The 23451-nt window shown below is 46.3% G+C and overlaps 3 protein-coding genes across 3 annotated transcripts; all 3 read left to right on the top strand.

The window, feature by feature from the left end:
* The first annotated feature begins 260 nt into the window (after positions 1-260).
* srebf2 (sterol regulatory element binding transcription factor 2) lies at positions 261-11791 on the top strand. Its single transcript, XM_023829938.2, has 19 exons — positions 261-589; positions 2678-3193; positions 3551-3702; positions 4162-4314; positions 4450-4725; positions 4989-5103; positions 5235-5386; positions 5523-5736; positions 5876-6051; positions 6174-6423; positions 7246-7415; positions 7522-7693; positions 7887-8004; positions 8251-8360; positions 8507-8639; positions 8742-8913; positions 9546-9722; positions 9915-10029; positions 10105-11791. Exons 1-19 carry the CDS (start codon positions 499-501, stop codon positions 10320-10322), a joined length of 3480 nt encoding a protein of 1159 aa, XP_023685706.2. The 5' UTR covers positions 261-498; the 3' UTR covers positions 10323-11791.
* Positions 11792-12357: 566 nt separating this feature from the next.
* On the top strand, positions 12358-15365 carry nol12 (nucleolar protein 12). The gene is made up of 6 exons (XM_023829931.2): positions 12358-12540; positions 12848-12953; positions 13436-13484; positions 13642-13784; positions 13922-14004; positions 14826-15365. The coding sequence occupies exons 1-6, from the start codon at positions 12458-12460 to the stop codon at positions 15031-15033; spliced, it is 672 nt and encodes a 223-aa protein (XP_023685699.2). The 5' UTR covers positions 12358-12457; the 3' UTR covers positions 15034-15365.
* Positions 15366-15648: 283 nt separating this feature from the next.
* Positions 15649-23449, top strand: LOC111853216 (uncharacterized). The gene is made up of 8 exons (XM_023829917.2): positions 15649-15900; positions 16460-16628; positions 18150-18289; positions 18553-18737; positions 18954-20970; positions 21851-22007; positions 22357-22431; positions 22600-23449. The coding sequence occupies exons 2-8, from the start codon at positions 16512-16514 to the stop codon at positions 22723-22725; spliced, it is 2817 nt and encodes a 938-aa protein (XP_023685685.2). The 5' UTR covers positions 15649-15900; positions 16460-16511; the 3' UTR covers positions 22726-23449.
* Positions 23450-23451: the final 2 nt, after the last annotated feature.

Here is a 23451-nt window from a genome sequence, read left to right as displayed (position 1 = left end):
TTATAACAATAAAAAACGTCAAATGTCAATTATCACACATATCCGCACATTTTCACAAATTGTGGATAAAGTTTGACCGCGAACATGAAGCGTTTCTTCTGTAATTGGGCGGGGATCTCCTTGGTTGGGCGTGGCAAAGTAAAATTAAACGGAAGCTTCTGATCAGTGACGTACTATCAGACCATGGCATAAAACGCGCTCTGATTGGTTGGTGGTCCCTGGTCTTAGGACAACAACAGTCACCAGTTCACCAATCAGAAATTCGGCTGAATTTGGTGTGTTTGTAAATGACGTAGCAGCTGGAAAGCAAAATGGCTTCCTTTAATTTGTAAATGGATCTGCTAAGAGAGATTCTCGCCTTCTCCAGGCACGGGATCTTTTATTTTTTTATACATTTCGACAAATCGTAGAAAAGAGTTAATTTCTTGTCGTCAGACTTCCACATTTTTCCTTTTAAAAATTCTCCGGTGGCGACCGGGAAAGTGAAAGAAAACGAGGATGGACGGTGGGGAGTATATTTCGGCAATGGAAAATATGGACCCCACGTTATCAGAACTCGGGGACGAATTTACCCTGGGTGACATTGATGGTGGGTAATGACTATTATTAAAGAAATCGTAATATTAATTTTGAAAATGGAAATGATCAGTGTAGCCCGTATCCGGGGTCCGATAGCTGGAATGTCCTCTGACTCGATCGTCACCTGCCAGTTTAGTCGAGAGCGTATATTGTCAACTGTAATATTATAGCTTCCTTATGTTACAGTTGATCCTATAACGCCGTACATTTGACCTGGATGCAGTAGTATTGATTGTTACCTTCCGCGATTATTCCGTGAATATGTCCTATTTTCAGACACTCAGACATTCAGTTGGTAAACTTTATTATATTTATATAGGTGTTATTTTGATACGAGGTATTTATAGTGCACGATATGTTATTGCACGGTTTTAATTTGTTAACAAACTGCAGCGGAGAACATGGACGAAATAGATGTACTGCACACATCAAGCGTCCTGTCAGATAGTGTCTGTCAAACCGGTTGGTTAAGTAGCAGATATTTATGTTAAACTGGCACAACCAACATGGAAACTATAAAATCCGTAATACAGATTCAGGCATTATTTCGACATTTGACATCATCTAGTATATTTTACCCCTTATATTTTTTATATTGTCGCGACTCAGATGGTGGTTAAATTTGAAAATATGACATTTCTTTATATTCTATTTCTTTGGCGTGTTCTTTGCTAATTACTTTCCATATTAGTAATTCGTTTCGTACAGTAATTTGTAACTCTGGACAGCCCCCGTATGTATATAAGTCTGTGCAAGTTTGTTTCACCATGGTTTTATTGAATACATGGTGAATAATAGGTTCCAGCACTGACACACCTCTCAGTAACTCCCCCCTGTTATTAAACCAAAGGGTCCTGCTGTGTTATGGGGGTCGAGTTTACGATGCCCTGTTTTATGTGTGTTTGCTGTGAGTTATGTAATTTTCTTTTGTTGCCAAAGTCAATATGTGATTTTCTTTAAGTGAAAATTAGGTTACGCATTTATAATGTACTGCACATAGCTTTAGATTTGTATTATTATTATTTTTTTTACTTTGAATTTCGCATCTGTTTTTCGAACCATGATCTGGAAGGTGACCTTCCCCTCTGGAAATATGAGGTAGCCGATTAATAACAGAGTGGTAATTCGGTCACTCTCCATTCAAGGTTATGACCTGGAGTTCAAGGATACCCGTTCTTGTGAAAGCTGTCATCTCATCACGCCGGCGGTGATTCTGGTTATCTTGAATTAATAATTCCCAGCTTGCTCCTGTTTGAGACAGAACATGACCCAGAGTCAGATGTGATTAAGCAGCTCCACTAATTACTATGGCTGTAACTGCGTGATTATTTCTTATGTATTGTGCCTTTTTATCCTTAGATTGGGGGGGAAAACAATAACAAAAACAGTTTTGTCTTGCACAGCTGGTGCAAGCAGTGTGACCCCTTATTTTTCATATTTTTCATCACCACTTGTTAGGTATCCTGAAAATTCTTGGTCAGTGCCAATACTGCTGTGGCGGGTACGTCACATGACGGCATCAGTGTTAATGTGAAGGGGTAATTTGATGGTTTCATTATGTAGGGCGTATTGCAGTGTTCCAGCGCTGTGTCGCCTTAGAGACCATATTGTTACACTTTAGAGTGTTATTGAGAGGCTATTGAATTTTTTGAGTGTCACTGTTACCTTCCCTGTTGCTATGATGAGGTTCTTTCTAAATCAGAATGCCCTGACCCTGTTGGCCGTAAATAACGTCATCTCTTTGCTACCTGTGTAGTGCATGTTTTTTTTTTTTTTTTATTGTAATATAGGTTTTGAAGTAGGTCAAGAATTTTTTCCCCCGTACTTAATGCTTATTTGGTGACAGATGTTAGTTAACTTACAAAAACAAAGTTTCAGTTTGTATTGTTTGAGTTTTAATCTTAGTGAATAGGTAGAATTGTATTGGTATTATATCGATCGTATCAAAAGTTTCTAAAAAAGCATTATTGAGAATTCCATGTGTAAGGCACATTTCATGTTTTGAACCAAGCGCATTTTCAGTGACACTTTCAGGGGTTAAGTACGTACGGGTGGCACAGTCAGATTACAGCCAGTGTTCCTGTGTTTCCCCCCACAGAGATGCTACAGTTTGTTAGCAACCAGGTGGGCGATTTTCCCGACCTCTTCGAGGATCAGATACCACCTGGCTCCCTCCAACATGGCCCTGCCTCTCAGCCTCCGCTGGAAGCCCCCCCGACATCACAAACACCAGGGAATATGGGGTTTCAGACTCCTGCTCCACTCACACCTATGGCCGCCCCCCCTTCTGTGACTCCCCAGACTCCTGTGCAGCTCCAGGTTCAGGTCCGTGCTCCACCCCCGCTTCAGCCGCGACCCCAGCCTGTCCAGCAGGTGGTGCCACAGCCTCAGCAGCAGGCACAGCCCATCCAGGTGCAGAGCACGGCCGTCCCTGCAGTACAGACTTTGGGAGTGCAGGCCACAGGCTTTCCAGTGCAGGCCCAAAGCCAGGCGCTGCCGATGCAGACCCAGGCCCCGACCGTGATGTTTGCCCCGGCCCTGACCAGCGCCTCACCCTCACGCTTTATTCAGAACTCTGTCATCTGCCACCAGAGCCCCACACCTGCTTTCCAAGGTGAATCCCTACTTATTCTGATTTAGAAATCTTTTATCATCCCGAATGATATTCTAATTCAAATACATTTTTTTGTGTTCATATTTTATTCTAATTTTTTGCATGTACAGCACTCGTAGAAAGTCTCGGGATGCCTGCTTAATTCAGTAGAAATGTTGCAAATTCATTGGATCAATAACAAAAAGTATTAGTTTATTCATTTGTTTATAAAATGTATGTGTTACTTTAGAAACAACCAGTAGCTTTAAGCAAAACATTCATGTAAAGTAGTAAGAATTTGAAAACCAAATTATAGAATCAAGCAAGCATTCCAAAACTTTATGAAATGCTTAACTTTGTCCCTCCCTTTGCTCACAGTCCTCCAACCACAGATGCAGAGCATCATGACGTCACCACAGATTCAGCCAATGGCCATCCAGCACCAGCGTGTCCTGACGACAGCCGGCCAGACCATACAGACGCTCTCGACGGCGCCTGCTACTGTACATGCAGTGTCGCAGCAAGTGCCAGTGAGTACAGCCGTACCCCGTGTGCTCATTTGTAAATGTCTGATATTTGGATAAAAATACTCAATTTGTGATTCCCTGGGTCAGATTGTAAAAAAAAAAGCCATTTCTTGATTTGACGCCGCAGTTATTGAGATACTTTATTGCCATTTGTTCAGGTACGTAGGAATTCTTCAGTTTTCAGATATTTTTCTCTCCTATGAGACTGGTGTATGGAGGTGAGTGTAGGTCAGTACAGTGTCAGTCATTTGTCCCACACCCGTGGAGCTCTTTTTGGGATTAAAGGCCTTGCTCAAGGGCCCCACAGTGAAATGATCACCCTGCCAACCAAAGGATTCAGGCCTGCGGCCTCATGATCCCTGGAATAAATCCCTAACCTCAGAGCCAAACACCACTTCCTGTTAAGATTTCCTTTTTATCATTCTCTGCTGCAGTTTTATATTCCCTCTGTCTTTCCTTAAGGTTCTGGTCCACCAGCCCCAGATTTTAAAGACGGACTCCCTGGTTCTGACCACCCTGAAGCCCGATGGCACCCAGGTCCTGTCCACAGTGCAGAACTCGGCTGGTATCGCAGCCCTGACCACCCCCATCCAGACCACGGCCCTGCAGGTCCCGGTATGTCGTTCTACTTGTCCATCCTTCACCCTGTACTCATGCTCAGTTCGTCCACCCGTCTTAATTTTCTACCAGTGTGTCGTATCTGATTAATCTACCTTTTGATGAAGTGTTTACTAGTATTTCTCTACCTAGACTCTGATGGGTGGCAACATTCTGACCACACTTCCCGTTGTGATGGGGGGTGGAGACAAGCTGCCAATCAAGCAGCTGTCGTCCGGGGCATCCATTGGCGGAACCAATGGCAGGGCCGGCACAGACCAAGGGGCGGTGACAGGGATGGGGCTGGGAGTAGGGATGAAGGAGGGCGAGAAGAGGACCACCCACAACATTATTGAGAAGAGATACCGTTCCTCCATCAATGACAAGATCCTGGAGCTCAGAGACCTAGTGATGGGCAACGATGCCAAGGTGGGTCACTGGGGAAGGTATTTATGATACAGAACTTTGTTCTAAAACACGTCAGAAGTTCTGTAATAGGGGTTTTGTATGTGTGTAAGGCGACGTCTATGGAACTGGAAATTTAAGTAGCGTGAATGCTAAAGAAATAAGCTTCAAATTTGTCTTGTGTATTTCTCTGACTGAAGTGTTTTCAGAAAGCCTAATGTCTGATTAGATTGGTTGTTGTATTTCTCAATTTAACCTGCTATTTAACGTGCACCTTTTCTTTGTAGATGCACAAATCAGGAGTGCTGAAGAAGGCCATTGATTACATAAAGTACCTTCAGCAGACCAATCATAAGCTCCGGCAAGAGAACCTGGCCCTCAAGATGACCAACCAGAAAAACAGTAAGTTCTGGTGTTTGACTGTGTCCTGTGATGTGCTTGGCCCACTCCTGGGTCCCATATAACCGTGTTTTTAAAGTGAAATGAGATTTCGAGTGTCGAGTGATGAGCTGCTCTCCCCTCTCCTGCTCCAGAGTCCGTGTGTCTGACGGACGACACCGAGATGAAACCGGAGATGGTGATGATGTCGCCCCCTGCCTCGGATTCGGGCTCAGGGTCTCCCCACCAGTTTTCCCCTTACTGCGTGGACTCGGAGCCTGGAAGCCCTCTGCTGGACCATGAACAGGTACATGCTGGTGGAGCTGAGAGGGCCATGGATGGTCAGCCATGGGATGTTCTTCTCGTGGTGCTATGAGGAGGCCGCCGGTGGGTGTGTCTGGGTGCTGGAGTGAGCGGCAGAGCGTTGTCATTTTTGCCTGCAGATGAAGTGCGAGCCCGACTCGCCTGCCTCGGTGGGCGTCATGGACCGCTCCCGCATCCTCCTCTGCGCTCTCACCTTCCTCTGCCTGTCGCTCAACCCACTGCCTTCCCTGCTGGGCCCCGGGGCCCGGAGCGGACCCGAGTGGCCCCCTGCTGCTGTGGGACACGTGCCCTCCAGAACCATGCTGGGCCTCTCTGGTCAGACCCAAAGCTTTGGTGAGCGCTGCGATGATGCCATAGAAACTAGCGACGGTACAAATTAGGGTCAGTTCTTGCTGCTGGGCTGTTGAAGTCCCTGGAGCCGACAGGGCGGGACGATGGGTTTTGTGACGCCTTTCCGTCCCTAAACCTGCAGCGGTGTGGCTCTGGTGGCTGCTGCCCTGGGTCAGCGTGTGGCTGCTGAGCGGGGTGGGCGCCGTCTGGGGCTGCGTGAGAGTGCTGTACCTGTGGGAGCCGGTGACGCCGCTGCACTCGCCCAAGTCCGTCTGCTTCTGGAGGCACCGCAAGCAGGCCGACCTCCAGCTGCTGAGGGTGAGCGCCGGGGGGGTCTCTACGCAGAATCTCTCTACCTGCTGTTATTTTGATCTTCTGAAGCTCCGTTTCAGCAGTATAACAGTGATTGTGTCTCCTCCCCACCCCCCCCAACCGCTTAGGGTGACTACACAGCCGCAGCCACCAGCCTGCAGACCTGCCTCTCCGTACTGTCCAGGGCCCCTCCGGCAACCAGCCTCGACTTGGCCTGCTCCCTCTCCTGGAATCTGATTCGCTACTGCCTGCACCGGCCCACCCCCCTGGGCTGGCTGGTGCGTCAGATTGGTGGGAAGCACAAAGGGGAGGAGTCACAGACCAGCTCACGGGATGCTGCCCTGGTGTACCAGAGACTCAGCCAGCTGCAGCTCACAGGTGAGCCCTGTCCTGTTACTCCGCCTACACTCTGCGTACTGCAGACGGATCACCCTGAGAGACCCGCTTCTGGACCGCAGCGGTAATTTGCCAGGGTGAGAGCTGGGAACTCTACCTTCAATGGAGTAATTGATGCTTCCATGTCTCATTCTCGCCAGTGCGGGAAAGCAATAAAAAAGGCCAATAGGATGTTGGGGTATATCTCCAGGTGTGTAGAGTTTAAGTCAAGGGAGGTAATGCTAAGATTATACAATTCCTTGGTGAGACCTCACCTAGAATATTGTGTGCAGGTTTGGTCACCATATCTTAAAAAGGACATTGCGGCCTTAGAAAAGGTGCAGCGTAGGGCCACAAGAATGATTCCTGGTCATACGAGGAAAGGTTAGTTGAGCTAAATCTGTTCAGCCTCTAGCAAAGGAGACTGAGGGGGGACATGATCCTGGTCTATAAGATTCTAACAGGTTTGGATGCTGTTCAACCGAATAGTTACTTCAGCATTAGTTCAAATACAAGAACTCGTGGCCATAGGTGGAAATTAGCAGGAGAACATTTCAAACAGGATTTAAGGAAGCACTTCTTTACACAGCGTGTAGTCAGAGTATGGAATAGTCTTCCTGATAATGTAGTGCAAGCTGAATCCTTGGGTTCCTTTAAATCAGAGCTAGATAAGATTTTAACAACTCTGAGCTATTAGTTAAGTTCTCCCCAAGCGAGCTTGATGGGCCGAATGGCCTCCTCTCGTTTGTATAGCTCTTATGTTCTTATGTTCTAAACAACAAATAAAGGTCGGCTCACGGTAGGCGTCCCCCCTCTCCCACCCAGGGAAGCTGCCGCAGCGCAGTGGCCTTTGGGGCTTGTCCCTGTCCCTCAGCGCGGTGAACCTGAGCGAGAGCGCCCGAGGAAAGGTGCCCCCCCCCCAGCAGGCCGAGATCTACGTCACGGCGGCCATCGCGCTCCGCAGTGTGCTGGGCCACCACCTCTCCTGCCTGCCTGTAAGCGTGTGCTTCCCGCCGTCCTTTTCCTCTCTCTCCTTCTCGTTTTCTTTCCGTTCTTATCTTCTTCGTCTCTCTCTCTCCTCTTCTCCCATCCCCTTTTCAGGGTTACCTGTTGAGCTGTGCTGACAGCCTGGCCTGTCAGTCAGACTCCAGGCAGGCCCCTGATTGGCTGCGCTGGCTCTTCACCCCATTGGGCAGGCAGTTCTTCCTGAGCTGCGATTGGTCCGTGAAGTCTGCCAACCGAGAGGGTGTCTATACTTCCCAGCGAGACCCAGGTGCATTATGGTTAATTATCCTTATTATGTCTCTGTAACGTTTCCCAGTAAATTGCATCCTTTGCTGAATATGCTGCACTTACAGCTGTTACACTATAATCTGACCTTGTGGGCTCTGGATCTTCTGAGCTATTTGTCTTGTACCACACACGCCATGCTGACGCCCCCGCCCCGATCCCTATGTCCCACGCAGCCGACCCCATCGCCCAACTGCACCGCTGCTTCTGCGAGAAGTTGCTGGAGAGAGCTGTACACTCACTGATCCAGCCACACGCCGACGCCAAGATGCAGAAGCCTCAGGAGGGCACAGGGTAACGCCTTCCTCAGCTCGGGGAGGCGTGGCAGCTTGTTTGGGAGGCGTGGCAGCTTGTTTGGGAGGCGTGGCAGCTTGTTTGGGAGGCGGGGCAGCTTGGTTGGGAGGCGTGGCAGCTGGGTTGGGAGGCGGGGCCTATGGGTGTATCTCTGAGACAGTGTGATGCCCGTGTGTGATGCTTTTAATGACTTTAATTATTAAAATGGCATTTAATTTAAATGCTGAACCTCCTCTCCTCCCATAGTGAGTTCTCCAGCGCCTTGGAGTTTCTTCATCTACTGAACAGCTGCACAGAGGAGTCTCCCTCGCCCTCCCCTCCCTTCCCTCCCCCTGCAAGCCACGGCAGGGCATCAGGTCCGCACCCACAGGCACACTTATCCCATCCCAGGATCATGTTGCATTGAAGTGCTATTATATAGTAACTCTTTATTTTGGTAAATGTGATTCCGGATGTATCTCTCCATGACCGGTGTGCTCACCCCCGCCCCTGTCACAAGCAGTGGGAGACCCCGTGTGTCTTTGGTGGGCGATGGTCCTAGAGGCTGTGGCGTGCTGGCTGCAGGGTGACGACGAGGCCGTCAGGTCCCTGCTGGCCGAGGCGGAGCGTTTGCCGAGAGCCCTGCACACACTGGAGTGAGTAGCACACTTGCATGTATATACACACACATGCATGCGGTGTCAGAAATACTGACCCGTAACCATGGCGACATGCCGCCCCCCCCCCCCCCCTCGCAGCCACCCGCTCCCCAAAGCTGTGCAGCACCTGTGTCGGGCCGTGCAGATGAGCCTGAACGCCCAGAAGGGAGAGGCGTGGCTGGGCTGCCTAGCGGCCTGCGAGCGCTCCAGCGGCCACCTGCAGGCCAGCATCTCCCTGCCCCTGGGCCAGAGTGCCGGCTGGCTCAACAAGGTGCGAACGGGCCGGGGGGGGGGGCATATGTGTAGGGGTGGGAAAGTAAGCCTGGGAATGTGCCACTTGGACCTACAGTGGGTACAATTGTGGAAACACTTCCAAATTTCAGAGACTGTAGAACTTTATTCAAGTTACTTATTTAATCATCCATTCTTTGATTGTTTATAAACATTACCGCCAATATTCCTGTAATTTTTAAAGCGTAATGCCAAAAATGCTGGGTTTCCACAGTTTTGCCCACTAGTATGAGTGTGAGTGGCAAAGTGACTACTGTACAGTACTGATCCACTGCCCTGCTTGTTTGATTCGGTGCCTTAATTTTCTGTGAATTATCTACCTTGTAAGTGGCTGACCTGCACACAAAGGGGCGCACTGACCAGCTGACAGGGGAAATAAGGTTGGCGCAAGCTGGGGGGGGTGGCTGTGGTGCATTGTAGTTGCATTGCATGCTCCTCAGGCCGGTGCAATGTGTCTGCAGTGCAGTACAGAGGCCTCCTGAGATGCTGCGCTCCCCCCACACGCTGTGCCCCCCCCCCCACCCCATCACACCGTAGCCCCTAATCACCATGTTCGGCTCATCTCTGCACTTTCACTTAAATGTCCCTCTCGTGTCTCTTTGTCCATGCAAGGGGGTGGAGCTCCTGGTATGTGACCTCTTGCTGACCCTGAGGACCAACCTATGGCAGAGAGGAGGCGGAGCTAATGGGGAGCCAGGCCCCGCCCCCAGCTCCCAGCTGGCTGGATTTCAGCATGACCTGAGCTCTCTGCGTAAACTGGGCCAGTGCTACAGACAGGCTCAGCACAAGGTATGGTGGGATAACTGACTCCCCTTCAACTGTGAACTGGGGAGGCTCTCTTGTTAGCAGGAGCACAGCTGCGAGAGAATTTGAGAAATTAGGGTGATACTTCACTTCAGAAATCTTGGAACTGTGGTTATTGTGTGGAAGGCTGTAAGAATAACATGATGATGAAGACGTTGAATTCATGTCATCCTGCAGCTCTTCCTCCATGAGACGACCATGCGGCTGATGGCGGGGGCCAGCCCCACCCGCACACACCAGCTGCTGGAGCTCAGCCTGCGCAGACGCAGCCAGAACCGCGGCAGTGGGGCAGGTGAGTGCAACACCCCCGGAGACACTGAGCTGCTTGCCAATCTGCTTTTGAATAATTCATCTTTTCCACCACCAGAGGGCGACTGCATGCTCGGAGAGCGGGAGCGAGCCCACGCCATCCTGCTAGCCTGCCGCCACCTGCCCCTGCCGCTGCTCACGCCGCCCGGCCACCGGGCGCGGCTGCTGGCCGAGGCCCGACGCACACTGGAGCGTGTGGGAGACCGGCGCTCGCTTCAGGACTGCCAGCAGATCCTGCTGCGGCTTGGCGGCGGCACGACCATCGCTGCCTCCTAATGGAGGAGACGTGTATATACCCACATAAACAACAGACACACCCGCCCAGACCCACGCGCCGACAACTACACACTGACGCTTACGGACATTCACAACGGAAAGCAGCACTGTTACATCACCGTAAGCCAACGTTAAACACGTACGACATGCTCTGTCTGTGATTACGCTCTCTGTATACATCTGCCTACGGGTTTTCAGCATTTTCGAGCACTGGGGGCCTAGATTTCAGACCCGAGACTCAAAGGGCAAACACTTACCCTGTTAAGTTTTGGGCTTGTTCAGCCAGAATAAACCTGACTGACTTGCCACAAAGAGATATTTGGTGGCCAGTAAAGGGTTCTGCCTTAAATAAGCTGTCAGTTCGTCTACGGATCGGGACAGTGCCGTATAAAATGGATGTTTAATCAGTACTTGTGTATACCTACCTCATATAGTGATACAGGCAAACACAGGACCATGAGAACTGACATAGACTGATTATAAATAAATCAAATAATTTATGGTGTCAATTTACTGTAGTTCCATGAGCTTAGGCCTATTGTACCATTATAAAAATGAAAGTTTAAAAACAGCATAGGGAAATTCCAGCTTCATCGATATGTCAGGCATAGTTACACAAGCAACCCCCTGCATGGGCAACCCCCCCCCGATCTGTAAATAGCTGTATATAGTTAGCTACGGCTGGCGGTGTGAGAGAACTAGCCTACGGTGATCCAGACGTCCGCGAAAGCCCTGAAGCAGTGGGGGCTGGTGTCCTCTTCTGGAAGGAGGAAACCAAGCTTTAAAATCTTCAGACGTTTCGCTTTTTTTTTTTTTTTTAATTCCCCCTCCCTCCACTAGGGTGTGGCTATTGCTTCAAGAACTTCCTTGAAACTTTTATTACATCAACTATTTGTTATTTAATGCTATTATTATTATTATTTTCCATGTTGTCATAAATTTTCCTGTTTTCTGAAAGTCGTGTTTAATTGTGATTTGTTTTTCAATGCAAAGTTGATGTTTTTTCGTGATACAGTAGCAGTGCTGGACGTCTAGGGGTTGGTAGGTTTATTATGCATATAAGTGTCACAGTCTTGAAGGACGTTAGGAAGGAAGTTTAATTTTTTTAAATACAGTATAATTGTATTATAGCACTCAAATGTGGACCTAGCACAAACGATCCTTTCCCCTTTCCATTTTTCCCCCAAGGTGAAATCTTGAATAAACATTTACTTGGGCCTCAGTCTTAACTAAATCTTGACTTTTGAAGTTATTGGCAATCCAGCAGTCAGTATGTTCAGCTAAAAATATTGCACTGTAAAATTGTACACTGTACCACAGCTGCTTAGTTTTATATTCTAATTAGTTCTTTGCCGGTTTTCTTCTTTTCATTTCAATGTTTTTTTTTTCCTGCTGTCTTCTTTTTTTTTTGAGAGTTCATATTCCAGTGGATTTTTTTTTTTTGTTAAATAAAAGCTGGTGAGAGTGGACAGTGTCTCAGAGCCTTTTACTTTATCGTCCCGTTTGATGTCTCCTCAGAAAAAGATGCATGGTTGGGATGGTACCTTCTCACCAGACATGCTGTTGGATTAAGTTTATCTAAATCTGCCCCTACACGGCCATGGTGCACACTGTCTTATGCATCATCCTGAAGTGTATGAAGAAGTCAAGCTCCTCCCCCATTACCAGTGAATCAGCGCACGGCCTCATGGGAACTGTAGTAAAATAAAGTATATGCGCACATAACAGCACAATCCCTACAATCTGTTTCCATAGCTAAGAGTATGTTCAATATTACCACATATACAAATACTTAATTGAGGAAAAAAAACACGAAATTAGTAAATATGAAATGTATTAATTATCGGCTACCCACAATAGGTTAAATTATGTTTTAAAGTTTCCACTGTGGCTCTAGTTAGGGTTGTGATTTTGAAAAGCAATTTTTAATTATATATATATGTGTGTGTATATGTATGTTGTATAGCTTCTTAAAATCGTTATAATTCCGCGTCTCCTCTATAACTTCATATCCTATGTAATGTTTCCAACCCGGATACGTATCTTCGTGGCCCCGGAAGCACATAGTCACCAAGCTCCGAGCACTACACGTGCGCGAAGAACAAACCTGTTTGGTATTTCTTTCTCTGAGTGAAATGGCCAAAAAGAAAAAATCAAAGCCGGGAGGAAAGAATAGGGAGAACAAATGTATTGTCACGTTCAACGAGACGGATCGACAGTAAGTTTACCTAACGCAGTGTTTATAAATCTGAGACATATAACAGAAAGCCCATACAGATGTTATTTACATTATAGTCGTTTTTAACAGTTTAGGAAACGACTGATGAAGTACGGGGTTCCATGTAAAGCTAGTTGCAATACATATTGTTTAGCAAGTGAATATGCATGCCTGACACTCGTTATTTGTATTATTTCTCTATTATCTTTGGCAGATATTACGCTGTTACTCGTTTACTGTAAATATTGAAGTTATTACATTTTTGTTGTGATGTACTTCATTTCAAAACATCTACCTGTCTCCTCAGAGAATACCTGACAGGATTTCACAAGAGGAAAGTGGAGAGACGGAAAGCTGCCGTGGAGGAAATTAAGAACAAACTTAAGGAAGAACGGAAGAGGGTTAGAGAAGAGGTACCATGGGAAATGTAGTGTTGTCCAGTGGGATTTGGTGTGAGAGTAAATCGTTTTAGCTCATTTTGTTCATTGCTTGGGTTGTGAGCATCTGTAACTTCTGTGGGCAGTGGTGGCTTGATGATTAGGGACGCGCACTTGTAATTGAAAGATTGCAGGTTTGAATCCCCGACCAGCAAGGCACCACTGAAGTACCCTGAGCAAGGTACCCCCCCCCCCCCCCTAAGCATTGCTCCCCAGGCACTGAATTAACTGCCCCCTGCTATGTCACATATCTGTTAAATGCAGAGAACACATTTTGTTGTTGTACAATGTGTGCTGTGGTGTATCAACAATGACAATCACTAAATTCAATTCAAATGAAGTTTTTAGGATTAGGACAAGAAAGGCATTGTTATCTGTACCTTTTCAGTGTAGTGTTCCCAGAAACATAATGGTATAATTTTATTTAGAAGTAATACAATCTTTATCCTTTCTTATAGAGACATAAGGAGTATTTGAAGATGCTGAAGGAGCGAAATGAGGCCCTCAGTAAGGGACCGGGAATGAAATGTGTCTGATATATTGTCGTTTTTGATGAACATGTACATCCACTTTTTGACGATTGTGCCCATTGTATGATGATATCCTGGCAATTCATACACGATCACATCCCTGGCCTATGTTCTTGTGTGATATTTCTACCTAGAAGAAGCAGATGAACTGGAGAACGTGATTACTAACACGACAGAGTCGCAACAGTATGATTTCCCTAACCACACTGTCACCGTGACAACCATCAGTGACCTGGACCTCACCGCGGCCAGTCGTCTGGAGCCAGTGGATGCTCAGGTATCTGCATTTTCTTTGGTGTTTGCAGATTCCACCCTCCGTTGAATGTTATTGCCCAGCCTGACAGGTATTTAATGTTTCAACTGCATGCAGAACTGACTCTCATTGTTCTCTTTTGTGCATTTTTGCTTAACCAGGCAGATGACGTTAATGAAAGTGAGAAGGAAGATACAATAAGCACAGTGCCAAAGACAGCCAGAGCACCGATACTTTCCAAAAAGTAGGACCGCCCTCCTGTAACACCTGTATAATGTGTCTGAGTGACTCTGTGCAGCCTCCTTAGTCAGGTTTCCCTTCAAGTTTTGCATCCCAAGGGGTTCATGGGGGGGGGGGGGCTGGAACCTGTCCAAGGTGGCATATGGCTCAGGGCAGGGGAACATACTGGAAGGACACACATGCACAATAGTCGGTTTAGAGGTGCCAGTTAGCCAAATTGCTAATCTGTGGACTGTTTGGTGGAAACCAAAGAACCAGAAGAAGCCTGCAACCTCAAAGCCAGAACAGTGAGCATTAAAAACTGCTTTATTCCCTGTGGCCCCTCCCACCCTAAGACTGGCTCTGTTAAAAGGGCTAATAACTCTGAATCTAAATTTATTTATTTTCTGCGCATTCTGCTTCCATGACAAACAAAACAAATTCACCACCAATTACTTGGTTAAGTGCATCTCTTTGTGTTCTCTCTGATTTAAAATGTCATGTTTATGTTTTTACATATAAATTATAGCGCACACATATTTATGTGTGTGTGTATGTGCGTGCGTGCATATAAAGCAGTATTTATATTTTGTTTGTTCTCAATGGCATTATGATCAACAGCGACGGTATTTCACCACAGCGTATGACTCCATGCATTATTTGTCCGAAGTTGACACCAAATTATACGTTTTATACTTTTTTAATATATATATTTTTTTGATACAAGGAGAATATGCAGATTCCTGTAAGGAGTTGTAGCGATCCCTCTAAGAAACCTTACACGTGACGTTTCTCTTGCTTACTAATTTCTCCACTCTTGTGCACCCTGCCCAACCCCCCCTCCAGGCTGTCCTCTCTCACTGCCTCCCTCCATGCTCGCACTAAAAAGTGGAAGAAGAAAGGGACGGTGAGGGACCGGGGGCAGGAGAGATCAGGAAGAGGCAGGGGGCCAGACAGGAAGTTGGGGCCCACAGACAGGAAGTCCAGACTGGGGCGGACCAGCAAGAAGCAGCGGCGCAGACGGACGGGGAGGAAGACCAACCACGAAGACTGAGAGGGACGGGGAGGTGGTGGTGTCGGGGTCACCTGGGCTTTTCGGGGACCAAGCAGTTGTGATGAGCTCCACGGTGGAAGATATGCCAAGCTAATGACCAGGGTACATTAAAGGGGCTCGGGAAGAAATGGCAAGTAAGAGCATCATAAGACCTCTTCATCGACTGTGACCTGCGAACCCTGCGCTGTATTGTAGTGATGATGAGCAGTGACATCTGTCTTTTGATAATTTCTTTACTTGTGGTGCTTTTGTACTATACTCGTGTATAAACCTGAATAATTAATGTATTCACATTGTTAATAAAATCCTACCTGTGTTGTCTTTTTGACTACTGCTCAGTTGACAGGATTATTGTGTCTTCCAGCAACTGAAGAAATAAATCGAGTGATATGATATAACCCGAGATCATCTTAATACAGTTGATAACGCATGAGAGAAATGTTAATTTACAAATTTCACAGACACTTGAACCGTCCAGTTGCCCAGTTTATTAAAACCCCACCATTTTACTTATTTATGTAGACTTTTGTAAATGTGTGCTTGCCATCTGTGCATCCCAAAGGTCCCTCCTCTACTTTTCTACAGCAGATGATATTCAATACAGCCATTGGGCAAGAAACCGTCAGGCCATGCGTGCCATGTTGGCTCTTCTGGGTTATTGGGGGGTGTTATGTAGCAGTCCCCGTCTGAGCCAAAATGGCTGGCCATGTGGGTAGCAGTTTTCCCTTTGTTTGAGCAGCCAATGAGCTTGTGAACCCCAGGGGGGATTTAAGTACCCCAAGAACAGGCCTGCCTCGAGTTCTGCTGGACAGATTATTTTCTGTGTTTAAATGGATTGGATCTGACCGAGGGTGACTGGCATGGGAGGTATTGTTAGAAACTCTTACTTATTGGCTTTTCTTGCTGTAAATGGACTTGGAACATGCTATCATTTATTATTCCAGAACTGCACATTTTTTATTGCAATGAATGTATAATGCAAGTCTTGATGCAGTGTTTTTCCATAGTGGTGAAATTGTGGATTAAGTTAATTGAAACGCTATAAAGTGTATAGGCGCTCCTTGTTGTGTTTTCGTTCCGGTAACGTGGGTAATGACCTCGCTGTTCCGCCCGAATGAGTCTCTGGCTCTGCTGAGCTGTGAAATACAGTCCACCGGGCTGGGCGCAGCTGCAGTTACAGCCCTGCTGCATACGGCAGGGCTGCATCTGTCCAACTGCGATGACAGGGACCTGTAGTGAACAGAAAGCAGAGTTTTGTCTAAGTGTTTTTTGCAGGCAGCTTTTTTAAAATAAATTTCTTCCAGTGCCACTGTCTCGCCATGGCGGGATCAATAAGGCCTCTTTTTCCAGTTGTGTATTTCTGTGTTATGTTGATTCCTGTCTCGTACAACACCGAGCTGTGCTTATAAATCCCTTGTTTTGATAGTAGGGTTTGGGAAGGGCAATGAGTGATACCGTGTGCCCCTTCCGGACACGACATGCCACTTGCCGGCGAAGACCTCTACTGCCGCAAGTTCCAGCCCAATATCTTCGACCCGTCCCGTTGCCAGACCTGCTTGCGGCTCAGGCACCTGCATGCCAACGTGCCTCCGCGGGTGAGTCAGAGACAGCGGTGTTCCATATTTGGGGGATTTCTACATGGGCTGGAACGGAGCTAAGGAGGAAATGGGCAGAACCAGGCAGAGTGAGAACAGTAGGGAGTAGCAACATGAGAACAAGGAGTCAAGACTCCGTTGATTTGAAGGTCGAAGCACATGTGGAACATCCATCTATTTCCCAAAATCCTAATTTGGGCCCGGAACACAGAAGTCCTCGAGTCCTGACCGTATTTCTGAATATATTAAACCCACGGCAGGTGAGGTTATACCCAGTTAGACGCTACGCCAGTGCTGCTGGAGGATTGTTAAAAACCACAGGCGGGGAATGGACAGGAGCACACAATCTGATTATAAATTAACGAGAACAGGTAGCTTACACTGTCATTGGGAATAGCAGCGTAATATGAAGACAGAGTCTGCATGAGACGGGGTAATGACTGCGAGCCGTTTGCTCATAAATTCAAAGTCATCATTAGGAACGCTAGGATCCCTCCTTATGAACTGGGGCAGTCACCTGTAGGAGGCCCATGGCTTTAGCAGGCCCTCTAGCTCCATTTTGTTAGTCATCTGGCTGCTTGGTTCTCTCACCCTTGTCTGTCTTTTAGTTTGTCCTTTTAATTTTTTTTGTTTTTTTGTTTTAGTGTTTATATAGTCATTCGGGTGAGTGGATAAAATGTTCAAAAGATTACGTACTTGGTATGAGGAAAACAGGTGAAAAGAGATGAAAAAGGAAAGAAAGTGAAAAAAATTCTTTAAAGGTGTTAAGAACATTTTTTGACTTGAACAATTAAGGGGTAAAATGAGTAGCACTTCTGTGAAGTGTGTGTCCTGAAAGACGGCCGTGATACCCGACAGACAAACATCAGAAAGTCAGTCGAGAATTAGCACCTCAAACCATTGCATTTAGCAGACGGGGAGATCAAGAAGATCAAGAAGACTGAGCCTATAAGAAACATAAAACAAAAAAGCATTGCAATTAAATAATCATAAGATAGCTTGAGTTACAGCAGTGTAACCCTGTAATCTAGAGAAGGAAAGAGAGCAGAGACCGCTAAGGACACAGAAGACGTTGTGTGCCTTGTCTGAAGTCTCTGGCTTCGCAATGGATTCATAAATAGGAGCTTCAGACCAACATTATACTAAGTAAGTTCATATGTCTATTAGTGTTTGCGTTTCCATATCAGTATACATTTGATTTTCATAGATTATTTATGTTAAAGTGCAGCATTCTGGAACTAAAGGGTATCTAATCTCGGGAAGTTATTTAGTCAAAAGATACCAAACCCGGAGAATTGACTGGTCGTATTACTTGCAACAAAATTGTTGGTCAACTTTCTAATCATGAATTTTACCTTTAATCAAGATGAATTTCTGGTACTTTAAATGTCTTTTCATGTACTGGACTACCACAACATCTCAAATTTACCTATATTATTCCAATATTCCAAAGCAATGTGCAAAATAATCATTCACTATTTTTCTTTCATTGGATGTTTATTTTTATCCTCCACCAATCAGGACGATTCAGATGACCTGTCAGTGGTGAGCAGCTACTGTGACATCAGCAGGGATCACCTGGGCTGCGAGGGGGGTTCCCTGTGCATACTGAGTCCTGACTGTGAACTTTACATCTGTGACGAGGACGACAGCACAGACAGGTTGAATTATTAGACCGAAATTCCGTGCTTGAGTTTATTGTGAGGGAAGAGCTTATCTGAGCTCTGTATTTGTACTGTGTCTCTTTTGTGATTGTGTTTGCTAGTGTTGATCTTTATGTTGACCTCATGTCCTCAGTCCTCTAAGTACCTGATACGTTTCCTTGCCTCCACTTTGTTTTAGCTACCAATCTGCCCTCTTTGTCTGTTTTTTCTCTTGTCACTTTCTCCTTCCCAACTTCCCTATTTTTATCCCAACTGACCAGCACTGAAGATCCATCTGACTTTCCTGAACTCAGTGATTCGCTCAGCCAAGACGACGACGAATTGACCCACCAGGACGGAGCATCTTACCCCAACATGACTCGTCTGCACCCAGCTCCCCACAGACCCAACCCCCAAGCTTGGATGGAAGAGGCACGGAGCAGAGATGGCTTTTCTAGACAAACAGGTTTGTCAGTCATGGAGTCCTTGCTGCTCCTAGACTCCTCACAATGTATTATTGTGACACCAATCAAGAACCATAAGAACTGAACCATGTGACTTAATTGGATATATTCCTGACTATTGAAAAAATGGTGCGATTTTTGCCTATACCATAGACTGTTGTACAAATCCAGCTCCAAACTTCATGTTCCTCTCATGACTGGTCTTTACTTTCCATCAGGAGCAAAAGGACAAAAAGACCATGACAGTGGCTACCTTTCTCTGGGAAGGGCTGGAGGTATCCATTCCCTTAAGGAGAAGAAGCCACCAGCACCATATCGGCACTTAGAAACAGGCCACCCCCTACCCAGCCACCGGAGTCCAGAACCCAAAGCTGCTATCCCCTTTCGGAACCCAGACCTCGGTGTACCCTCTCAGAGGCGGAGCTCGGAGACACAGGGATATGATCCATCTCTGGAAAATTCCCCACCTTCGGGGTTCTCAGAATCCAGCTACGGATGGAATTTTGACTCAGGACAGAGAAGCCTAAGCCCCACCCCTTTTAAACAGGCAGAATCTCTGGAGTCATCCCAGCATAGACGCTGTGACAGCTCTTACTCTAGAGGACAGCAGTCGTCTTACTCTCCAACCCATCAGCAACCCGGAAATTTGCAAAGGCAGGGCTGTACGTTTTCTCGATCATCTTCTCCATCCCGGAGTGCCTCTCCATTCAGACAAGCTGACCAGTCAGGCATGTCCAGCAGAAGGAATTTTGACTTTCCTCAAGGGTCCAGTCAAGGGCCTCGAACACCATCCCAAAATTCTTATGGACGAGGTTTGGATATTGCTAATGTATCAAAAAACTTTAAATCAGTTGCCAACTCTATTGGCTCATATTCACAAACTGACTCCTTTGCAAACCTAAGAAATTCTCTCAGGAAAAAGGATGTGAATGTCTCCAGTGGAATTAGGTCAAACAGTCGCGACTCTTCGCCATCAAAACGAGGGTACGATACTCCAAGCCAAACTCTCCTCCGAAAAACCGACACAAAAACCACTCCTAACAGTTATAACCGTGATAGCCGTAGCTCCTCCCCATCTAGGAAAATAAATGAGACTCCAAGCCAAACCCTCCTGCGAAAAACAGACTCAAAATTAGCCACTAATAGCTACAGTAATAACAGCCGCAGCTCTTCTCCTTCTAGGAAAGGGTATGACACCCCAACCCAGTCTATCCTGCGAAAAACCGATACAGGAATCTCTACCAATACCTCAAGCCGTGACAGCCATGGTTCGGCCCCTTCAAGAAGAGCCTGTAATACCCCAAGTCAAACTATCCTGCGGAAATCGGAGGCAAGAGGCACTTCTGGCATTCAAGGCCATAATAGCCAAATTTCTACCCCTTCCAGAAGAGTTGGGGAGCGACTGAAAAAAGACTCAAACATGCCCTGCAACAGTCGAAGTCTCGACAGCCGGGGCTCATCTCCCTCCAGGCTAGGTCATAACACATCAAACAATTCCATCCTACGTAAAACCGAGACGAAAAGTGTAGCAGGGATTCATGGTCGTGGCAGCAGGAGTCCCTCCCCTTCAAGACAAAGTCATGATTTGCCTCGTCCATCATTTCCACCTAAAACCAGGGCAAACAGCTTATCTAATACAACAGCCTACGACAGTCGTAGTTCGTCTCCTTCACGTAAAGTCTCCGATACCAACCAGCCACCCCCGAGGAAAGCTACCGATATCATTTGCAGACCGGGGTCAGTATCCTCTGAAATAAAGAAAACTTCTTCTCAATCAAGTCCCTCTCCAGGCTCCTGGCGCAGCTCGTCAAACTCGCTCCACAGTCCCCCCATCTCACGTAGCTCTTCCCCATCCAGGAGGCAAGGTCAGGGACAACATATCTCCAAACCAACCTTCATCACCTCTGAAGCCAACAGCAGGGGCGGCAGTAGGAACAATAGCAGACAAAGGAGTCTGGAGCCCCATACCCCCAGCCCAGAACATCGACAGGCATTTCATCATAACCCAGCTCTCTCCCCCCAGTCACAGCGGTACACTTCTTCCCAGAGTTCCCTGGAGTCTGAGTCCAGCCACCTCTCTGGGGGATCAATGTATGTGGGGCTGAACAAGGAGGAGTATGCTCTCATGGCTGACCTTCCTAAGGTCAAAACAATATATGAAAGGGAAGGTCCAGGGCAGTTTGGAAGATCTCAGAACCATGTCTTGGGAAAGGAGGAACTGTATAAGCCTGCAAGGTAAGCAATCATCTGTATACAATCGGTCTAGGTGATTGACATAAATGACAAGCAGTAGGGATTAAGGAGTGGTCTGGCAACACAAAAGTGAATAATGAAAACGGAGTGTGATATTCAAGAAGAAGAAGACAAAGGTCCTAATGGGAGAGATATAGCAGAACTGTTTTTTTTCCATCATTTTCAGCAATGTTAGCATTCCACAGTGTAGTGTGGGGACTACAGCCAATCCTGTAGGCCTGGCTGCTGGGCTACAGCCAATCCTGTAGGCCTGGCTGCTGGGCTACAGCCAATCCTGTAGGCCTTCTTTTCCAAAAACTGATGGTATCAGATGCTCATCAGCCGGTTTCATTGCAGAAACAACTTCTGCTGAGCAATAAGCAGTGCTGGTCCTTGCCAATGTAACTTCCTAAGTGACTACCACCACAGCGCCCCCCCCCCGTCTGAGGCAAAAAGGCACCCTAGGCAACTGCTTATGTCACCTATAGGATTGACTAGACCTGGCAATAATCTAATAAGGACCTCCTTAGAGATATAGAGGCAGAGGTGTTATACGCAAGCTAACTGAATGGTTGCGGTTTTATTTACCTACATTTAGAGCAAAACAGGCATCTATTCTACAGTCAGTCACTCAGTCCTCAAGGAGGGCTGGTGCAAAAATTTGCTGACATCAACAATTATATGGCAGGAGAAGCTACTGACTCACAAGTTGATGGCTTGATGGTACTATAGCATGGACGCTGCTGGAATTTGAACCGATCGCTTCCAGGTTAAAAGTCAAGGTTGTTGTCTACTTCACTACCTCCTGCTTAAACACTACAGCCCTGGGCTAGTGTCTCTGTCTGTCTTCATGTACAGTATTAAAGCTTGTGGTCTGTTACAGTCACACCCAGACAAAGGAAGTCTACAGGGACCAGGCTGGGCTGGGTGAACGGGGGAAGGCGAATGGAAGGGAATGTGACCAGGGGCAGCGGCACAGGCAGGACAGAGAGGCTGGCCAGTTAACAAGAACCCAGTCCAGCAACTCTCTCCATACACAGGTGTGGATTAAAAAAAGGACACAATGATACATGCTGAAGAATAGTGTTAATGCTCCTCACACAGCAGTAGACACGAAGCATTCAGTGAGCAGAATGTTCTGTGGTGGATTACAATAATATAATAATGCAATATAATAACCACATTCAATACAAAAGAAGCCCACAATGGGACTGTTCCTTTTGAGTCTATGGTATGTTAATTGACCTTAAGTGCTCTGTATAAGAATACTAACACATTTAAGTATGATACACTGAAAAAAAACAATATAGAACGACGATATAGTAGTATGGCTTGTTGTATGTTATCACACAATATAACAAGAACCTCAAAATTTCATGTAACAACTAGAGATCAAGCAGTCCCTTACAAGAAGAAGGTAACCACTGGAAGTTACAGCTGAAACGTTCAACTGGACACTCTCAGGTCAGTCAATGGTCGGTTATTTAAATAAATCTGCATTTAAATATTTATCGCTATTTTCTCATATTTTTTTTCAACGTATTTCACGTGTAATGTGACGTATAGTATTCGCTACTTAAATACGTAGCATGTCTGTTTAATAGCATGAATTCTAACTCTGTGAACATACAGGGGCTGCTTCCAGACAGAAATGCCGGGAATTGCCGCTCCAAATTCCCGTCAGACGAAGCGCGTGAACAGGCAAGCATCCCTGACCACACCGTCATTGTTTTGCTGAGGAAGCGCAAGCTCCAGTAAAGGATTCATCATGGGAAAGACCCACCGATTAGTCTGTTAGTCCCCCTCCTTAGGGAACAGCTGTCGTATGGTTATGATACGCATCACTACACTCAGCTCATACTGGCATATCGACGGGATATAGATACGATCGAGACACTTTTGATACTAAAAAGAACATTTCAAAGTAAAATATGTATGCTTTGAGATAGGGGTAATGTACTTTCAGATGTCCCTAGTTAGTGTTCAAAAGTCTAAATGCTAAATCACAGTTGATATATTAAGAATACATTTACGATAAATTATTTACTGAAAGATATGAAGTGTGTACCTGAGAGGTAAATAGCCTTGCTATTTCCAATTTTTAGGAAGATTAAGTGCTTGTTTTTTCAGTTTTAATGGAGTGATTGTAGTTATTGAATTATTTATTTTAGTATATTAGTTATATTGGCACTTGTCCCGCACTGAGGCTGTGTGAATAGCCGTAACGGCTGATGTCCCAGCGGCTATCCCTGGCCCTCCGTCTCTTACGCAATTAGTCATCCTTCCCTTAGTTGGCAGGCCCTGATACACGCGTACATTTGTCCGATAAATTTGCCGCCATTGTGCGTGTGAGCGTCCTGCCGAGATACTCTGATGCATTAATAAGAGATGCCTTTATAAATGAATAGTTTGACTCCTAAGAACAAAGTGATTAGTGCTGATACGTTAAAACGAAGACAGCACGGTCCAATTAGCCTACTGTAA

This window comes from Paramormyrops kingsleyae, chromosome 22 (assembly GCF_048594095.1).
Source record: "Paramormyrops kingsleyae isolate MSU_618 chromosome 22, PKINGS_0.4, whole genome shotgun sequence".
Taxonomy (NCBI): domain Eukaryota; kingdom Metazoa; phylum Chordata; class Actinopteri; order Osteoglossiformes; family Mormyridae; genus Paramormyrops; species Paramormyrops kingsleyae.
The sequence above is the reverse complement of the archived record's forward strand: the minus strand, read 5'-3'. Positions and strand labels throughout refer to the sequence as shown.

Bases quoted from the DNA above. Each gene is read 5' to 3' on its own strand.
- srebf2 (XM_023829938.2), top strand. From the start codon at position 499: ATGGACGGTGGGGAGTATATTTCGGCAATGGAAAATATGGACCCCACG. The intron at 3,703-4,161 runs GTGAGTACAGCC...TCTTTCCTTAAG, and splicing joins CAGTGTCGCAGCAAGTGCCA to GTTCTGGTCCACCAGCCCCA. The intron at 5,387-5,522 runs GTACATGCTGGT...TTTTGCCTGCAG, and splicing joins CTCTGCTGGACCATGAACAG to ATGAAGTGCGAGCCCGACTC.
- nol12 (XM_023829931.2), top strand. From the start codon at position 12,458: ATGGCCAAAAAGAAAAAATCAAAGCCGGGAGGAAAGAATAGGGAGAAC. The intron at 12,541-12,847 runs GTAAGTTTACCT...CTGTCTCCTCAG, and splicing joins TTCAACGAGACGGATCGACA to AGAATACCTGACAGGATTTC. The intron at 13,785-13,921 runs GTATCTGCATTT...TTGCTTAACCAG, and splicing joins TGGAGCCAGTGGATGCTCAG to GCAGATGACGTTAATGAAAG.
- LOC111853216 (XM_023829917.2), top strand. From the start codon at position 16,512: ATGCCACTTGCCGGCGAAGACCTCTACTGCCGCAAGTTCCAGCCCAAT. The intron at 16,629-18,149 runs GTGAGTCAGAGA...TCCACCAATCAG, and splicing joins ATGCCAACGTGCCTCCGCGG to GACGATTCAGATGACCTGTC. The intron at 18,290-18,552 runs GTTGAATTATTA...CCAACTGACCAG, and splicing joins GAGGACGACAGCACAGACAG to CACTGAAGATCCATCTGACT.